At 38.8% G+C, this 18656-nt stretch overlaps 3 protein-coding genes and 1 long non-coding RNA gene across 4 annotated transcripts; 3 read left to right on the top strand and 1 right to left on the bottom strand.

Annotated features, from left to right (window-relative positions):
• On the top strand, window positions 1–1594 carry LOC125248915. Its single transcript, XR_007180439.1, has 2 exons — window positions 1–364; window positions 872–1594. It is a non-coding gene; the product is annotated as an uncharacterized LOC125248915 (long non-coding RNA).
• A 1719-nt stretch (window positions 1595–3313) lies between these two features.
• LOC125276955 (zinc finger protein 501-like) lies at window positions 3314–10220 on the top strand. The gene is made up of 2 exons (XM_048205062.1): window positions 3314–3524; window positions 9037–10220. Exons 1-2 carry the CDS (start codon window positions 3467–3469, stop codon window positions 10218–10220), a joined length of 1242 nt encoding a protein of 413 aa, XP_048061019.1. The 5' UTR covers window positions 3314–3466.
• LOC125247546 (gastrula zinc finger protein XlCGF52.1-like) lies at window positions 10219–12757 on the top strand. The gene is made up of 2 exons (XM_048158908.1): window positions 10219–11097; window positions 11239–12757. The coding sequence occupies exons 1-2, from the start codon at window positions 10247–10249 to the stop codon at window positions 11288–11290; spliced, it is 903 nt and encodes a 300-aa protein (XP_048014865.1). The 5' UTR covers window positions 10219–10246; the 3' UTR covers window positions 11291–12757.
• Window positions 12758–14480: 1723 nt separating this feature from the next.
• On the bottom strand, window positions 14481–18577 carry LOC125247367 (tripartite motif-containing protein 16-like protein). Its single transcript, XM_048158629.1, has 5 exons — window positions 18476–18577; window positions 17156–17389; window positions 16917–17067; window positions 16747–16809; window positions 14481–15506 (listed from the first exon to the last, which is right to left on the bottom strand). Exons 1-5 carry the CDS (start codon window positions 18500–18502, stop codon window positions 14896–14898), a joined length of 1086 nt encoding a protein of 361 aa, XP_048014586.1. The 5' UTR covers window positions 18503–18577; the 3' UTR covers window positions 14481–14895.
• Window positions 18578–18656: the final 79 nt, after the last annotated feature.

The following is an 18656-nucleotide window of genomic DNA, read 5'->3' as shown; positions in this document are numbered from 1 at the left end:
GTCATCGCGACCTTAAAGCTAGCTCTCGTAGCTCTCCATAGACATGTCGATCACTTTTCTAGCTCATTCATAGGCTGAGATATGCGCTTGTAAAGTTGAGGAGGCGGGACCACTGAGCGTGTCTTCCTGAGGACGTCCAGTTCAGCTAGAAAGCTAGTTGGAGAGTACTGACAGTGTTTCCCCCTGTATTATTGCGTTAAAAACCGGTTAGAGCACTTTGTCTTTGCACAATGGCTTCACAAAAGGTGTTTTTTGGTGTGAATTCGGTTTTGGAGGAGCTTGATCGTCTGAGTGACTGAATCTTTCAGCAACACTAGCTTTGACGCGGTCAGAAAAGCTGCGTGGGACAGGACCCTCATCTTCAGTGAGTAACGTTACACATAAGCGTTGTCTTTGTGCATTTCATATCGTGTGTTGCATGTATATTTGTATTGTTGCATGTATGTTTGTATTTTTTGCATGCATATTTGTATTGTTTCACACATTTGTGCATCGGTTGCATTTAGAAGTGCATTGCCTTGTGCGCTTTATACATTTCATGTAGGCTATACGTTTCATGTGCACGCGAATTGCAGTTTACATATCTGTTTCTGTTTCGTGCATGTTTTAATAATTGCTTGCTCATTTATTTATTTATTTTATTTTTTTTGCATGCACATGTATTTGTGTATCTGTTTTGTGGTTATGCTAATTGCCTTTGTGAATGTTATGTGCATATGTGAATTGCATTTGTGTATATGTTATGTGTATATATGAATAACCTTTGTGCATATGATTAATTATTTTAGCATGCATTTGTGCGTATGTATCATTATTGTAGCATGAGTTTCAGGATTTCAATGTGAATTTACAAATTTGTTTTGTTTTTCAGACTAGACTGAGTGATGAAGGATGGATAGTAGCTAACAAGTCAGCCAGGCACCTACAAGGAAGTGGTTTGGCCACCAGCACACCTCCCACCTCCATCTCTATCATAAAAGTGTGAACAAATACAATTAAAAAACACAAAGTATTCCACTGATTTGTTAAAATGTAGGTGGTTTTCTGTCAAATGAGACCATTTTTATCCATTTACTCTAACATATATGAGTAGGGCACTCTTTTTAATTCAGGTATGCCCATTTTTTTCAGTACAAGTACACATGGAGGCGCCAGTGCCATCTTTCAGTTAAATCTCAATAATTTTTGTTCAGAAGGAGATATTGAGTAGATTCTTTTTTCCCCTGTTTACTGCTACACCGGTGGAATAAAAATAAATATTCTGAAGGGACATAGACCAAACCGATCATAAATTACAGACTCTTAAATCAAATCTTGATTTGAAAAATAATTACCGTACGGTAATTTTTTTTGTGTGTGTTATTGATGTATTATTCTTGTCATATTGTGAGCAATAACACAGTATTGCCTTTCAGTTTTTAGGCTTTTAGCATATATCCTAACTCAAATGAACTAATTATTACAGTATAAAGTGAAATGCTCTGCTGATGATGTTGTGTTGAATGAGTGTTGAGTTTGAGTCTCAATATTATAAAATATTAATAGTAAGCTTTCAACTGTTTTTCTTACCATTAATTAAACTTGCAAGAATTGACATTATTTATGCTATTTTATATTTTTATATATATATATATATATATATATATATATATATATATATATATATATATATATATATATATAATATGTGTGTCTGTATTTGAATGAAGAAGCAGAATAATGTTAGGATTAGTAATATAAAAAAGCCTTTGACAGGATTGAATGGGGATACCCTTTTGAGGTGCTTAAAAGATATGGGTTGGGTATATTGGGTATATTAAATGGACTAGGTTACTTTATAGGGACCCACAAGCAGAAATAATAACAAATAGCCAAATTTCAAAACCCTTCAATTTAAGTAGAGGTACACATCAAGGGTGTCCATTATCCCCTCTTTTATTTTTATTTGCTGTAAAACCCCTTGCTATGGCGATTCGGAGTAGTCCTAAAATAAAAGGCATCACGATAGGTGATGCTATTGTTTGCAGATGATATTGTGGTATTTCTTACAAATCTAGAACCTTCTATTCAAGCACTTAATAATATACTAACAACATTTGGAGAATTTTTGGGCTACAATGTTGATAATAAGAGTGCATTGCTGTTGTTGAATGGGGATGAAAGGAGAAACTCTATGACCTATAGGCAATTCATCTGCTCTCCTGAAGGTTTTACATATTTAGGAATTAAGATAACCCCAAATATAAAAGAAATTATTCCAACCAATTATGACCCACTAGTAAAGAAAATCATTGACTCATTCGAGAGTTTGAATGCATTGCCACTTTCTATTATTGGACATATAAATATTATAAAGATGTCAATTTTACCAAAATTTCAATTCCACTTCCAGACTCCTTTTTTGCTATACTCAAGAAAACATTCACAAGATTTATATGGAATAACAAAAGTCCTCGGTTACGTCTGTCCTTGCTCTACCTGACATACGAACGTGGAGGGCTTAAGGTACCAAACATAAAACTTTACTCTTGAGCAGCTCAAATATGTTCTGCTATGTACTACTTCATAGATACGGAACCTCCAGCGTGGAATGGAATAACAATTCCATTACAGATGTATCTTTACTCTTCTTCAATTAGAATGCTCAAAAAAACTATGCATAGTCCTTTTCTTAGGAATACCATCTCTGTATGGTATGAAGCTCACAATTTTTTTTAGATGAAGCAATTACATTGTCAGGTTTGTCACCACAAATACAAATTTTGTGCCTGGGAGAAGTGATAATGGATTTAAAAATTGGACGTATAAGGGAATAAGCCAAGTTAAAGATTTATACGAGGAAGGTATAATGTTGTCATTCCAGGAACTGATGAGAAAATATGATATTCCTCAGAAACATTTTTTAAAATCTTAACAAATAAGAAGTTTTATTCATTCTGAAATTAAAACATATTCAGAACCCACTTTGTCAATCATAGAAAAACACACTTTAAAACATTTAAGGGATAAAGGCAATCTGTCATACTCTTAGAGGGATCAAAAGAGAGTTCATTATCTTATTTAACAGCTTGGGAGAATGATCTTCAGGAAGATATTTCTAAAGAAAAATGGATGGAATCTTGTTTATTTGCACAAAACAACAGTGTCAATACTAGGTGTAAATTTCTGCAATATAAATGACTCCTTCGTACCTACATTACCCCAGTCAAATTACATAAATTTAATCCCAATATTCCAGACAGTTGTTTGCCCTTGGTACCCTTTATCCTGTATATGGGAGTGCAATGAGATTCAAGGATTCTGGAAGGAGATCTGCTCCTCCCACACTGCAATTCATCATCAACAAAGCTCCTCTCACTGCAATTCACCAATAAATGCTGGAATATTCCCAACAGACCAGCATCAAAGCATCAGGAAGAGCTGAAATCTGCAAAGACTGAGTTTATTAAAGGAGGACAGTGAGAACATGAGTGATCAAGAACCCAGCAGAATGAAACACACTGAAGATACTGAAGAACAAAGAGGTTGGTGTTTATTCTTCATTCATTCATGATGCTGAACAACATTCATGCTAGAACGATTCAAGCACTTCTGCACATTTAGATAAACTGTGGATAAACTTTGAAATTGTACAAAAAATATTCATATTTATATACATATCTTTTTCTACAATAACTTTGGTAACAGGGTTAATGAATGTGGTCAACACAGTACAGTTTTGTTTAGTTTTTTTAAGATGAAAATCATGTAACAGGATTGATTGAAATAGGGCACAGCTAATGTTACTGTACAGCCCCCGACACACATACCTTTCAAAAGAGATGCATGTACTCCAAATGGTTCCTGAACAGCATGCAATTTATTTTGGGTATGCCTTTTTTAGGAGTCTTCTTACGCAAATGTTACAGGAATGCTAAGGGGTTAAATGTCATCACACCGAAGCTCAGTACGCTTTTACAGTCTAGTTATGCTTATTGCGCTTTTACAAACTATTCTAATTCAAACTTTCCAGGAAAATGTTTTTAGATAAACAGTGAAAGAGCTGTCGAAGCTTAGTGATGGTGACGTTGAAATTGTAAGACTGGTATAGTTTGTTTATAGCTGAACTTTAGGTTTTTACTTCTTGCGACTGCATTTAGGTTTCAAAATTCATAAAAATTGTGTTTATCTGTGAACAATATCTTGGGGGAAAAAAAGTGTCATAAACCTTTGTTGATCACAGAGCTTATTTTTTGTGGTAATCCAAAAGCTAATGGAAAAATCCTTATGGGGTTTGTGTCGAGGTAACCAGTGTGATGCTAAGTATGACATAAATTTGGAAGTATGACATAAATTTGTAATTATACAAATTTACGTCATACTTCCACCACTCTATAGGGTATTTATCGAGCATGACCAAATGGGAACCCTGGGCTCACTACATTTGCTTGTCAGAGAAAGTGTTAAGAGCAGTATGAACTGATGGCGATATCTAAAGTAATCAGTGAATCTACCTAGTTCACTTTGTTATTGGTGTTTTATTCTATTATTCTAAACGTTAGTGTGAAGAAGTTAATGAAAAACTTTTAGATGGCAATCTGCATATGTGAGTGACATCGGTTATGCTCATCTTTGCTTGCTGCTTTTAAGGTATCTTGAGTAAAATGGCTAATTTTTTCATGAATCACTTTCATACGCAAGACCTAAACTGGAAGCGATCCCCCCATTATATTCAGCTGCAGTGATCTCTGCATGCTATGTAAGGGATTTCCTGGAACATCATATGATTTATGACTCAGCTCTATGAATCTCACTCTTGAACTTTCTGCGCAAGGTCACCCTCCGGCTTCCAGTATGAATGAAACAGACATTACATGAGAGTGTTTAGTTCCATAATGCTCAGTCAAATCACCACATTTTGGGTAAAAATGTGTGCTGTCAAATCAATTATCAAATCGCATCTAACATAAAAGTTTTTGTTTACATAATATATGTGTGCGTGTGTGAAAGTGTTACATAAATATAGTGTTATATAAAGTGTAATTAATATATTACACACACATACAGTATAATTACAAATATAATTATCACACACATTATTATGTAAACAGAAACTTCATAATTTAAGACATTACTGTCACTATAAGATTTTTTTTTAATAAAATAGAGGTCAAATGCTGAAGATTGATTCTTGGACCATTTTAATGAATTAGTTTGTCAAGGTAATTAATTAAATTTAAATTTAATAAAAGGTAATCTTTTACATTAAAAAGTAACAGGTTGTTGGTATTAATTTAGTGTTTATAAGCCTAATGCTAATACTAGATCTTTTAAAGAATTTTAACCCGACTGGGTTTCTAGAGAGCAAAAGTTTTTTGTGAAAAAAGTGGAAGGCTTACACAAAGTTTGTAAAATAAACTGTTAAAAGGATTTAATGATCACTAGTGATAGTATTTTATTCTGTGTTGTCATCATTCAGGTTGGATTTCAGCTTTAAAGGGGATATATGTAAGATTTTCACTTTAATAAAGCATAAAAATACCCAGTATGATTGCAGATATTTAGGAAACATGCTAAGTTCACCTACTTGTTTCTCAGAAAAACAATGCTACATCCAGATATTCTACTTTGAAATGTGCGTTCCGTGTCGGAATGTTTGTCTTTGTTTTGGTCTGTGCGAAACCATGTGCTGCCAGTTTATCCAAAAGTATTTCAATATCGGAGGTTGCCATTTGGCGGAAAACACTGTGTATTGCAGTCATGGAAACCAGTAAACAAACTGGGTCAGAGAATCGCAGATTCTATCTGACCTAAAAAGCCTCTGCATCCATCTAAAAATCTCTATGACCGACAACATATTAAAACAGATAAATCAACTCATCAGCGTATAGTGTGTAAGTCTCCTTAGGTTTCATTGTCAATTGTGCTCCCTCTTGTTGCGTGTCCTCAAGCTGGCCACCCAAGTCTTTGAAAGAGGGGGTGGGGCAAACAATATTTTGAATTTGGACTGCAGTACCTATTTCGATAGAGCCCCTTCAATGTTTTTTTTTTTTTTTTTTTTTTTTTTTTTTTAAACAAAGCAGCTGATTTTACCATAGAAACTAGTGGACTGCCGAGTAACTTACACCCCAAAATGGCAGACACACGGGGCTGCTACTGGGTGCCGGTGTTGCAATGGAACATTCTATTGAGTGTCACTTCTTGTTACTCTATATTTTTTGGCCTGAATACAACACAAAGAGTTTTGCTCCCCCAATCACCAATTAGACAGATTTTTGTCAGCTGGCCAACTACTTTCTTTGAGGACCTTCATAACAAGTTATCTTGCTCATGGGAGAAAATCTTTCTATGTGCCTTCAAAGTCAACATATTCAACTATCATGGGTGTGAAGGCATGCAGTTATACAATGATGGCACAGGTTGAAGAGACACTTGTGGGCTATCTCTCCTGCATCTTCATTTGCAACACTGTTAAAAAAAAAAACAACTCTCCCCACCCAGCCATTCAGAACTTCCAGGCTTTTGGAAAAAACATTTCAAGCAGCAGGTCAGACTGGTGCTGCATTGCACACCATGGCGATGTTACAAGCATACCAGGCTGACCTAAAGGACATGAGTATGGGTGGTTCAATTGATGAAGAATCATTCTCTGAGCTTCGTCGAGTCACAGATTTGTCTCTCGGCACAACTGAACAGATGGCCATGCATTCAGTCCTAAAGACAGCTGTTCAATGGGTGTACTGGTCACCACAGAGAGAGGTGTCTGTAGTTAAATCTAACGGGCATTAAAGACAGAGATATTTCTGCTTGATTCCCCTGTGACGAGCAGGGCGGGCAAGAGCCATGAGGGAATGGCGCAAGGCCAGCGACGTGAGTGATAATGAGCATCAGCTGCGTGACACACTGTCCTCGAATCTCTCACGGAGGAGCTCCGGAAGCATGAAAGGAGGAGCAATAACAGTGAAGGACAAGAGAGGACCAGGCTTGGACTTTATTTTATGTTTTGTTATGTTTGTGTGGCCAGCAGCTGAGCAGCTGTCCGTGAGGAACTGCCGGCATTTTACTTTCGTTTTGTATTTGTTCCCGCCTCCTTCTTCCCGTACATACAAATGGTGGTGCATTGGTGCCGAAACCCAGGAGGAAGGAGGGACATGCTGTCAGAAAAACCCACACTGCTCGACCTCCTCAGCACCGCGACCCCTCAGCAGCGCAGGCTCTCCGACAGCATGTTCCTCCTTCCTCCCGGTTTCGGCACCAATGTAACACCATTTGGAGTGTGAAGACCTCGAGTGGCTGCCCGAGGCGGTGGTGCTGGAGTGATTTATTAACAGGTGGGATGGAGAGTTCGCTGCCGTGCTCCTGGGTGGGCTGGCTGCTGTCCAAGAGGGAGTGGAGGGGTCACCGCCGTGGGCCAGAGCCTGCTGTCGTCCGCCATGAAGGGGAAGAGCAGGGAACAGGGCACTCGCTGCCGGCTGCCCTCAGTCAGAGGAGCCATCGCCTGCCGCCAGGGGGCGGAGGAGGATCGAGCCGTACACCGAGCATCCAGTACCATCGCATGCCGTGGTCCCCACTACCATGAAGGTCCCCTCCCAGAGAGCGAGTCAGATTGCTACAATCGATACTTTCTGGTTCCCCCAAAAAAGGATGTTTTCAAGATTCAATTCAAGATTCTAACTATCAATATCATTGTCACAAATTCGACATTGCAGTTCCTCACAATCAGTCTCAAGGACACTTACTTCCTACCGCAACACCAGAAGTTCGTGAGGTTTGCTTTTGGGGGTGAAGCTTACCACTATCAGGTTCTTCCGTTTGGCCTAGCCTTATCACCCCGCACATACACAAAATGCATGGATGCAGCTCTGGCTCCGCTGCGACTCCAGGGCATCCGCATTGTGAAGTACATACTGTAGTTGTTTGGCTAATACTACCCCAGTCTCAAGAGCTTGTGCTTTGACACTGAAATATCGTCCTAGCTCCTCTGGTCTCTCTTGGGTTGAAACTCAATGCCAAGAAAATCATTCTCTCTCCCTGCAAGAAGACAATGTACTTAGGGGTTATATGGGACTCAGTCATCATGTGGGCACAACTGTCTGCTACTCGTGTCAAGACCATCTTAAACACCCTAAGCAACATCAGGCTGGGTCAGGACATTACTGTTTATCAGTTTCAAAGAATCTTAGGTCTCATGGCAGCTATGTCCAAGGTGATCCCATATGGGCCTTCTGCACATGAAACTGCTTTAGTAATGGCTCTGATCCAGGGGATTTCATCCAAGGGCCAATCCCCTAAGGCAAATAAGGGTTACATGCTGTGGGCTATGTACAATTTCTATGTGACTCAGACCCCTCTTTCTCGACTTTTGTCCCACTCGGGTGCGTTTTGTTATTTCAAGATGCTGATGGACACCTCCCTCTCGGGCTGGGGAGCAGTCTTAGATGGCCATCCAGCCGAAGGGGACTGGGGGGTATAATTTTGATTTGCACATCAGCTGTCTCGAGATAGTAGTTGTATTTCTGGCCCTGAAATACTATTTCCAGTACCCGAGGGGCTATCATGTCCTAGTGTGGGTTGATAACACTGCGTTAGACTCTTTCATACATCACCAGGCGGTCTGCTGTGCCAAAAGTTTTGCAAGAGAACACAAAAGTTTTATTTTTTCCTCCTATCCTATATTTTTCCCACCACCATGTCCCTTTAGGCTCCATAATATGATATCACATGTTTCTGCATATTCTTCACATGTGTTTTGATCAGGAGATTCAGTATTCTTTCAGAAGACAGGGTAATAGGGCTCCCTACTGTGTTTCATTGTTAAATATGTTTAATAGATCTCGCTGCCGAAACATGGGATTTGTGCCGCTATTGTTTTAAAAATAATAACTGTATGGAAAGTTTCAGGAATGCATAATTTATAGAAAGGCATCAAAATGATCACAACATTTTATAGCAGTTGTCTAATTTCTGCTACTACATCAGGGCTAACTTTTATGTTCCCTCTTTGAATTATTTTTATTTACTGAAAATGAAATGAATTAGTTTTGTCTTTCATTTCAGACCTGATGGAAGAGAATGGGGAGAGTGAAGAACTGAGTGAAGTGGAAGAGGAACATCATGTCAACCCTGGAGAAAAACCTTTGAGTCGCTCAAAGACTAAAAAGACATCTTTTAAAAAAAGAAGAGCCAAGAAATGTACAACCTGCACTCAGTGTGGAAAGAGTTTGCCATTCAATTATCTTGATGTGCACATGAGAATCCACACCGGAGAGAAGCCATACACATGTGACCAGTGCGGGAAGAGTTTCACATACAAACAACTCCTTGATTTTCACATGAGAACCCACACTGGAGAAAAGCCATTCACTTGTGATCAGTGCGGGAAAAGTTTCACGCAATTAGCACACCTTAAGAGTCACATGAGGATCCACACTGGAGAGAAGACATACACATGCGATAAGTGCGGGAAGAGTTTCACAAACAAACAACTCCTTAATGTTCACATGAGAATCCACACTGGAGAGAAGCTGTTCACATGTGATCATTGTTGGAAAAGTTTCACACAATATGCACATCTTAAAGGACACATGAGAATCCACACTGGAGAGAAGCCTTTCATGTGTGGTCAGTGTGAAAAGAGATTCACATACAAAGGACATTTAACAGTACATCAGAAAATTCATACTGGTTTGAAAGATTATATGTGCTTTGAGTGTGAGAAAACTTTTACTCATGCAAGCTGTTTAAAACAGCACCAGAGAATTCACACTGGAGAAAAACCTTACAAGTGTTCATACTGTGACAAGAGATTCTGTCAGTCGGCCAGTCTGAAAACACATGAGAAGATCCACACTGGAGAAAAACCTTACAAGTGTCCATACTGTGACAAGAGATTCAGTCAGTCAGTACATCTGAAAACACATGAGAGGATCCACACCGGAGAAAAACCTTACAAGTGTTCATACTGTGACAAGAGATTCAGTCAGTCAGTACATCTGAAAACACATGAGAGGAGCCACACCGGAGAAAAACCCTACAAGTGTTCATACTGTGACAAGAGATTCAGTGTGTCAGCCAATCTGAAAACACATGAGAGAATTCACAGCAGAGAGAAGCCACACACACGTGAAAAGAATTTCACACAAAAAACACCTCTTAGGGGACACATGAGGATCCACACTGGAGCAAAGCTATTTACTTGTGATCAATGTGGAAATACTTTCACACAACTTCAAGACACTTGAAAATCCACACTGGAGAGCAGCTTTTCATGTGTGATCAGTGTAAAAAAAGACTCACACACAAAAAAAGTCTTGAGCTTCACATGAGAGTCGATACTGGACAGAAGCTGTTCACATGTGGGAAGAGCTTTACACAAAAAATACAACTTAAGAACTACAAAAGGACCCACAGTGGAGAGAAGCATCATTCATGCGATCAGTGTGGGAAGAGATTCTCAAGGAAACATCATCTTGAGATTCACATGAAAGTTCATACTGGAGAGAAGCCGTTCACATGTGATCAGTGCGGGACGAGCTTCACACAAAAAATACACCTTATGAACCACATGAGGATTCACACTGGAGAGAAGCCATTCATGTGTGAACAGTGCGGGAAGAGTTTTCGATATAAACAATCTATTAAAAATCACATGAGAATCCACACTGGACAGAAGCCGTTCATGTGTGAACAGTGTGAGAAGAGTTTCAGGGAATCAGCAGACCTTAAGAAACACATGAGAAGCCACACCGGAGAGAAGCCATTCATGTGTGGTCAGTGTGAAAAGAGATTCTCAAAGAAAGAAAGTTTAACAGTACATCAGAAAATTCATACTGGTGTGAAAGATTATATGTGCTTTGAGTGTGAGAAAACTTTTACTTCAGCAAACTGTTTAAAACTGCATCAGAGAATTCACACTGGAGAAAAACCTTACAAGTGTTCACACTGTGACAAGAGATTCAGTCAGTCATCATCTCTGAAAACACACGAGAGGATCCACAGCAGAGAGAAGCCGCACACGTGTGATCAGTGCGAAATGAGTTTCTCTTTTAAAAGTCACCTGAAGCGACACATGAGGATCCATGCAGTGAAGAAACCACATCACCGTAGTCTGAAATCACAGTAAGTAGTTCAGCAAACTGTTTTTCTGTTTAAAGCTGCAGTCTGTAACTTTTTGTATATTTAAAAGTACAAAAAACTAGTTTACACTGGTATGGTTCGTATCACTGTGGAGTAGCCCAGTACCTACTCTTTTTGTTTTAGGCAGGACTACCAGAAAGCATCTGGAAGGAGAGGACAGAGAGAATGTGAGTGATCCTGAAAATCAAGGCTGAAGACTCACATGAGAGTTCACTCTGGGAAGAAGCGCTCTGATATCACATCTGCCTTCTCATTCTGAAGAAGGGACCATTAACTGTGATCAAAGGTGCAGACAATTTTTTTGTGCATCTGTCCTGAAGAAACACCTGAAGATTCATGCAAAGGAGAAGATTCATTCATAATATTACAGCAGAAAAGACACAGTAGTGTGTATTTCAGTGCTGGAAGAGCTTTACTATAGATGATGAACTAAAAGAGCATCAGAAAATTCACACTGGGAAAAAAAAACACTACACTGAGACATGAGGTTCAATCTGTCAGAAACATGAAAGGATTCATACTGGAGAGAAACACACCAGAGTTTGATCAGTTATTTAGTCTACAGTCATGATCACAGTAACTAGATCATCTTCAGATCCAACAGTTGCCAAAGTTCATCTTCAAGACCAGGGGCCTCATTTATAAAATGTTGAGCAGAAACAATCATAAATTTGATCTTACGATTAATTCTGCCTATGTGTGATTCATAGAATGAACATACACCAAGAAAACGAGCGTACACCTCTCTTTCAGATGTGAAATCTATAAATCGCAAATGATCTTGAACTTGTGCGCAGCTGAATGGTTTCAGTTTTCCATGTTTTAAACAACTTTAAATTGCATATACATATAAAAGATCAACGGTCATCGTCCAAATCCTTGGCGAACTGCAAGAATAGCTTAGATTTCCAAAAACCTGGAGTAATCTGACTAGGAAAAGTGAGTACGTCTGCTCAGACCCTGACGTGGCTATAAACACTTTTCCACCTCAAAGACGTTTTTATAAATATGAGCATTGGCGTGGATTTTAACGTACACACTCGCTAAGATCAAATCTGTGCATACGCGCGCTTTATAAATGAGGCCCCAGTAGTGTCAGATTCAGATCAACTCAAAGATGGAGTTCTTCCCCAAATAACAATATATATTTTTTATTCTTATATATAATTTTACTTTATTATAAATTATGTAATTATGCTTTATTATGATTTTTATGTTAATTTTCTAGTCGTTTTTTTTGTGTGTGTTCTTGTGCTGGTATAGTTCAGGGAGCTGAAGAAGAGGCCATAACTCTTTTAAGAAAAACATGAATCTGATAATACTTTTTAACCCATTCTTCATTGTTTTCCATTGGAACATCTAGTTTCTCTTCCACTTCTATTCTTCCATGCAAATGCAAGATATACTTTTATGTAGCTTTGAAACTGAACACTTCTCTTCTCTTGAGATGCTTTGGCTCTTATACAGTCAAGTGGGAGATCTGTCTAATTTGGTTTCACTTTTACTTCATTTTGTATTTGATTGATTAAACTTATTACCCATTTTATCAGCAACTACTGCTTGAATCCTAAATCATTTTACTTCTGAAAGCCAAGTAGCATATTATGATTGCTTTTTGAGATTTCCATGTTTTTAATTTTCTCAGTAGAGCTTTTAAATGCCTAATAATCCGAACAGTATTGAGTGGTGCAGGTTTGATGTCACTTTGTAGGCGAGCCGGCAGTTAGCCTGTCCCGATTGCCCATGCAGGGCCCAAGTGACAGCCCATCAAAAACCCACATGGAAATGCTGGATGGAATTGTGGGAAGGTTCTCTTTAGGTTATATAAGAAAATAAAACCTAAAAATAAACTGTAGGGAATGTTTGGGAAGGTTTTCTTTAGGTTATAAAAAACTAGAGAGAACATTCCTACAACTTGGGCCCAAAAAACAAATGCGAATGTTAAACGAACTGTGTTTGCCTTGGATGCAGTATAACATAATACTGTCAAATGAAAATTCTGAGTTCACTTACAATCAATATTCACATAAACAAATCAAATGGAGCAGGTTGAGTAGGACCGGTTACATTTAGTGCTGCTGACCTGGATGGGAGTGAGTTTTAGGGGGTTAAATGTAACAGACGTAGGGTAGTAAGAATCTATACTGGCCCTAAAGTGGCGCTCTAGTGACTGAAACTAGAGGCTGCAGACTTTAGCCTTCTTGTTAGAGCGCCTCCTATGCCGGAGACCTGCTCAGAGTGGGTCGAGTAGGACCAGTTACATTTGGTGCTGTGACCAAGAAGGGATATTTGGGGGGATTGAATGTAGGCCAGTAAGAGCTGTGCATGTATACCTCACTCCCCTGGCCTCAAGAGGATCTCTAGTGACTGACGCTAGAGGCTGCAGTCTTAGGGTGTACTCACACTAGGCGCTCTGAACCATGCCCGAGCGTGTTTGACCGCCAAAGCCCGGCTTGACAAGTGTGAACGCTCCGTTCCGTGCCCAGGCACTGTTCGTTTTGCCGGCCCTGGCCCGCTTGGGCCAGAGCACAGTTCAATTGGGCTTGAGTGCGGTTGCCTGAGCACGGAACAGCTATACTTTTGTGTGCACTACTGTCATAATTATGATGGCAAACGTCTTTATTACTAGTCTGATAGTACACTCATCAATTCATGTAATTAATTTGAGTGTACTTGGGTTTATAACAGGTATAGTTAACCCCTTATTGATGAACAGAAATTGTAGTTTGCAAGTAAAGCTGCAAATTCCTCCATTAATGTCAGCTGCCTTTGTAATAATCATCTGCTATGTGCAAGTGAAAATCGCTGTGTGGCATAAATGATAAATATATTAGGCAGTATCTTAGCGAAAGTGCATTTCTTCCTGTTTTCAAAAAGTTGCATCATATATGATGTAAGCGGGCTCTGGCCCGGAACGTTAAGGGCAATTCGAGTGCAGGCCAGCGGGGGAGTTGGGAGGGTGGACAATCGCGCTCAGACTCGGTTCAAGGCAACCATGCCTTAAGCACCATTAAGCCTTCTTGTTAGAGCGCCTCCCATGCTGGAGACTACGATTTGATTCCTGCTCAGAGTGGATCGAGTAGGGCCAGTTACATTTGGTACCGTGACCCAGATGGGAGTGTGTTTTAGGGGGTTGAGTGTAAAAGATGTAGGCCAGTCAGAATCTGTGCATGTAAACCTCACTCTACTGGATAGTCATGTAATCACATATATGATGATGAGAAACCTGATACTAATGATACTACATTAGATATGACATGAATCTGAATCATGAATTTGATTCTACCTGTAATAAAACTGAGTCAGCAGAACGGAAGGTGTTAGGATAAAAATTAATCATTTAATGGATGTTATTAGCATCATCATCATCATCATCATCATCATCAAAAAAAAAAAAAAAAAAAAAAACTTCAAGTAGTCTATATAATCATTTTTGAAGAAACCATTTTAAATGTGTAAATATGCAAAAGTCTATTTTTTCTACAGTATATGAGAGATAATAGTGCGCTAAAAACTTATGAAATATGTTCATACTGATGATCTAGAAGTAGCAGAAACATTTAACTTTTAGAAACTGATAAATCCTGTTGGACGAGATGTTAGAGATGTCTTTAACTGTTGTCAGAAAAAAACTATGCACACAATGTTCCAGTAATGCAGAAACTAAACCATTTCTTTTAAACAAACAACTGAGTCAGCAGAAGAGAAATGACAGACAGGAAAATACAGCACTATTGATATACAGAAGTTTGAAAACCAATCCTGTTTAGAAAATACGCCTCATGACATCATCATTCTGCGAAGCAACAAAGCCCCTAGAATATCTGGATTAATATATATAATATCCGAATTATTTAATCGGCTGGACAGTTTCACTGCTGTCTGTTTATCTAATCCAAACACAGCATAGAGTGGCTGAGTGAATGTGGTCTGGACTCTGTGGATGAGGCTCATTGTGTCTGAGACGCTGTAGAAGGACAAAATCCCTGCGCTGTGATCCACATACACTCCTATTCTACTGGAGACATTGACTACAGGAAGGACAGTCTCAATGTTATTGTGCCAGAATGAGCAATAGTCTGGAGAGCAGAACAAACACCAGGACTGATTGTTGCGTCCAACTGCACACTCAGGACCATTTCCTTTTCTGCCGATACTCTTATATGTTACTCCTATATCCACTCCTAGTCTCCCATCACCACTCCACTCCACCTCCCAGTAACAACGTCCAGTCACACTCTCTCTACACAACGCCTCGGTCCAAGAATCAAATCTGGCTGGATGATCAGGATACGGCAGACGTGTGTCAGAGTAAGTGATCACTGTGTTTTCCTCAAACAGACGGAGCCAATTATTCACTGAGTTCACATCCAGAGTCAACAGACGGGAATCTGATGGAGATAAACACATAATTACTCATAACTTTACATCAATAATATAACACATTAATGGGTCTCTACAATATCATAATTTCATAATGATTATAAGTGGATGTGTCAATCATGCATAAAACCTCAGTTCACTTAAAGTAATTGATTAATCAGATAAAATCTTATTGATTTCCTTATTTTACATGAAAAAAAAAACCATGTTATTCTTGCAAAGTTATGAAAAACAAATATAACTGCAAATCTATGCTAAATATTGTGTGCAAAAAAAGGTATCAGCCCACTCTTACTCCCAATGCACTAAAACTGAAGCATGGCAAGTGCTTTATGCATTTCAACTCTTCTGAAGACATTTGTTATCTTTATTTCAAGGAACAGTGACATTTTATTCACTGGAATTCAAGAATTTTATCGCTGCCCGAAACACAGTCACATCACATTCAATAGATAAATCCCATCTCTCATGGGACACATGAGAGCATTTCACATCAAAGCTGGAGTAAATTAATCGTTTAGGGGTAAAATGAAATTCAAAATATGTGACAAGCGATATACTGTTAGCGAACGTCACACCAATGAGAGTGGTGCATATGATATGCAAACCAAGTTGTACGAATTTGTATGAATTAGCCATGTTCCCATGAGATCGGGTTGGAATAAACACCTTGAATCACTCTTGCGGGCATTTTTATGGAATACGACACACATCATGTGGCGCCAGAGTGTCTCAAGTCGGACAAATTTTCTAACCAGCATGCAATGCTTCAAGCCAATCGGTCTGCATAATACCATTTGACATTAAACACACTTAAGGCACTGTAAGTGATTTCTGAGAAACACTCTTCATATATGAAATCATCAAAATAAACACGCCCCTACCCAAATGAATCTTGTCCATATCTTGATAACTCCGCCCCCAAATTCACAAACATGCTATACAACATAGGCACCACCCCATCATGAGTGGACACACCCCTTACTGCTGATTGGCTACAAGTGTGTTTTAGTGCTCAGTCTGATCCACTTTCAACAGCGTTTCTCAGAAATCACTTATTTACTAAAGGCTGCGTTCCATTCTGAAGGGCACATCTCTATGGCCATAATGTTTGTAACAAACAAAAACCCAAGTTTACATATGGCTCCAATGAACTTATCTGTTTCTTGAATGAATCCCTGGTAAGATCATCATGTGTAATTACCACAGAAAGTTTCAGTGTTTGTGTGTGTTTTCATTGTAACTCACATTGTAGGAACTCCTTCCTAGTCGAAAATTCAAGACTCGGGACAATGACCTGGACGGTTTTAACTATGAACACCAAAGAATATCTGCATTAGTGCAAACCCTTTAATTCCCAAAACTACTACTATTTCATATTTAATGAACAGTGCTCAACTCTATTCTGAGAGTATTACCTGTTTTAGATAATCTTTCTATTTCATCAGTGCAAAACTGCTGCAGTTTGTCTCTGAGTTGAGAGACAGATTTCACCACCTCATCAAAATTGGGACGAGAACTGACAGTGAAGCTGTCTGTAGATCCAGAGAAAGAGACCGACGGGCAACTCTATAGATACAAAGACAAAAGTATATGCTGTGCAATTAGAGAAGCTTGTTGAATTCTTCAGTCCTGTGTTTAAGAAGATCTGTGTTACCTGGAGGAAATGAATATGATCATCTGTGTTTGAAAGCTGTTTCAGTTCATTCTCTTTCCACCTCAGATCATCGAGCTCCAGCTCCAGTCGCGCCAGTCTTTCTTCAGCTTGTTTCACTGCAGCTCGTTCCTGATCTCTGATCAGCTGCTTCACCTCAGCATGACGTTTCTCAATGGAGCGGATGAGCTCAGTGAAGATCCTCTCACTGCCCTCCATTGCAGTCTGTGCAGAGCGCTGTTATAGGACACACATTACAATCAGATCTTAATGGCACCTCTCATATAGAGCTCCAGTGTTAAACTGTTAAAAATAAAGATTCTTAAATAGTTCTTCATTAGAGTGTAGGGTTCCATGAATAACCTTCCTATTGTGCAAAAGGTTCTTTATGGTGTAAAAAAAGGTATTTTGAATAGACTCAAATTACTTTAGTTAATTACATTAGTGGAATTGCATTGTAATGGTTCAAATCAAACTTATCTGATTATCAGTTTGTAGGAGTAAATGAAGAGGCATCATATTGATCACAAGTTAAGTATGGAGTACCGCAAGGCTCAGTACTAGGACCACTGCTTTTCTTCACCCTGTACATGCTACGCCTTGGGAGTTATCATTAGGAAACATCTATATTTAGCTCTATATTTCTTCGCTGCCTGACAAAAGATAAGCCAATCTTTTATTTCATGTACGCAAGCAGAGACTTTGTCAATTTAAGTGAATAGAACGGGCCTACCGTATATTTGAATGTCATCAGCATATAAATGGTAAATAAAGCCATGTTGGTACAAGATTTGATGCAGGAGTAGTATGTAAAAAATGAATAGTAGTGGGCCAAGAACGGATCCCTGGGGGACACCTCACTTCAAATGGGCAGAAGGGGTTTGAAAATCCTGCACTGAAATGTAGAACTGTCTGTCAGAGAGATAAGAAGAAAACGAAGAAAGAGCAGCAGTAGAAATACTCACACCTGAGAGGCGGGAAATAAGTAAATCATGGAAAACAGTATCAAAGGCAGAAATAAGGTCAAGTAGCAGAAGTATAGAGAGAGAACCAGAGTCACCAGAGAGTAGTAAATCAATCAACATTATTATGATGTGATTTACTGTATATAAGACTTTGTTTTAGGCCAAATGGTAAATCCTGCCCTCCTTCTCATGTAGTTGCTTTTCAAAGTAATCAGTCAGAAAACTCATAATTCATATAAATCATATAATTTTTAATAAACAAACCTTTCACTGAAAGATTCTTCAGGGAACCAAAAGTTCTTTTGTGGCATTGCCATGAAAACCTTGATTTGTGTGAAGGAGACTTCTCCAAACTCACCTTATGAGACTCCACAGCCTCTCTCATCCGCTTTAGATCTATCCTTCTCTGCTGGATTGTTTTCTGGATGTTTTTCTGTGTTTCCTCAAAATGTTTCTGCAGAAAACAGATATATAATTAAATAAACAAATGATTTTTGTAAACAAGTCTCTTATTTATTGTTACTCTGTGGCAAGCAGGA

The sequence above is a fragment of the Megalobrama amblycephala genome, linkage group LG1 (assembly GCF_018812025.1).
Source record: "Megalobrama amblycephala isolate DHTTF-2021 linkage group LG1, ASM1881202v1, whole genome shotgun sequence".
Taxonomy (NCBI): Eukaryota; Metazoa; Chordata; class Actinopteri; order Cypriniformes; family Xenocyprididae; genus Megalobrama; species Megalobrama amblycephala.
The sequence above is the reverse complement of the archived record's forward strand: the minus strand, read 5'-3'. Positions and strand labels throughout refer to the sequence as shown.

Bases quoted from the DNA above. Each gene is read 5' to 3' on its own strand.
- LOC125276955 (XM_048205062.1), top strand. From the start codon at position 3,467: ATGAGTGATCAAGAACCCAGCAGAATGAAACACACTGAAGATACTGAA. The intron at 3,525-9,036 runs GTTGGTGTTTAT...CTTTCATTTCAG, and splicing joins AGATACTGAAGAACAAAGAG to ACCTGATGGAAGAGAATGGG.
- LOC125247546 (XM_048158908.1), top strand. From the start codon at position 10,247: ATGTGTGATCAGTGTAAAAAAAGACTCACACACAAAAAAAGTCTTGAG. The intron at 11,098-11,238 runs GTAAGTAGTTCA...TTTTTGTTTTAG, and splicing joins CACCGTAGTCTGAAATCACA to GCAGGACTACCAGAAAGCAT.
- LOC125247367 (XM_048158629.1), bottom strand. From the start codon at position 18,502: ATGAGAGAGGCTGTGGAGTCTCATAAG. The intron at 17,390-18,475 runs GTGAGTTTGGAG...GTCCTATAACAG, and splicing joins AGGCTGTGGAGTCTCATAAG to CGCTCTGCACAGACTGCAAT. The intron at 16,810-16,916 runs GTAATACTCTCA...TGGTGTTCATAG, and splicing joins AGAAAGATTATCTAAAACAG to TTAAAACCGTCCAGGTCATT.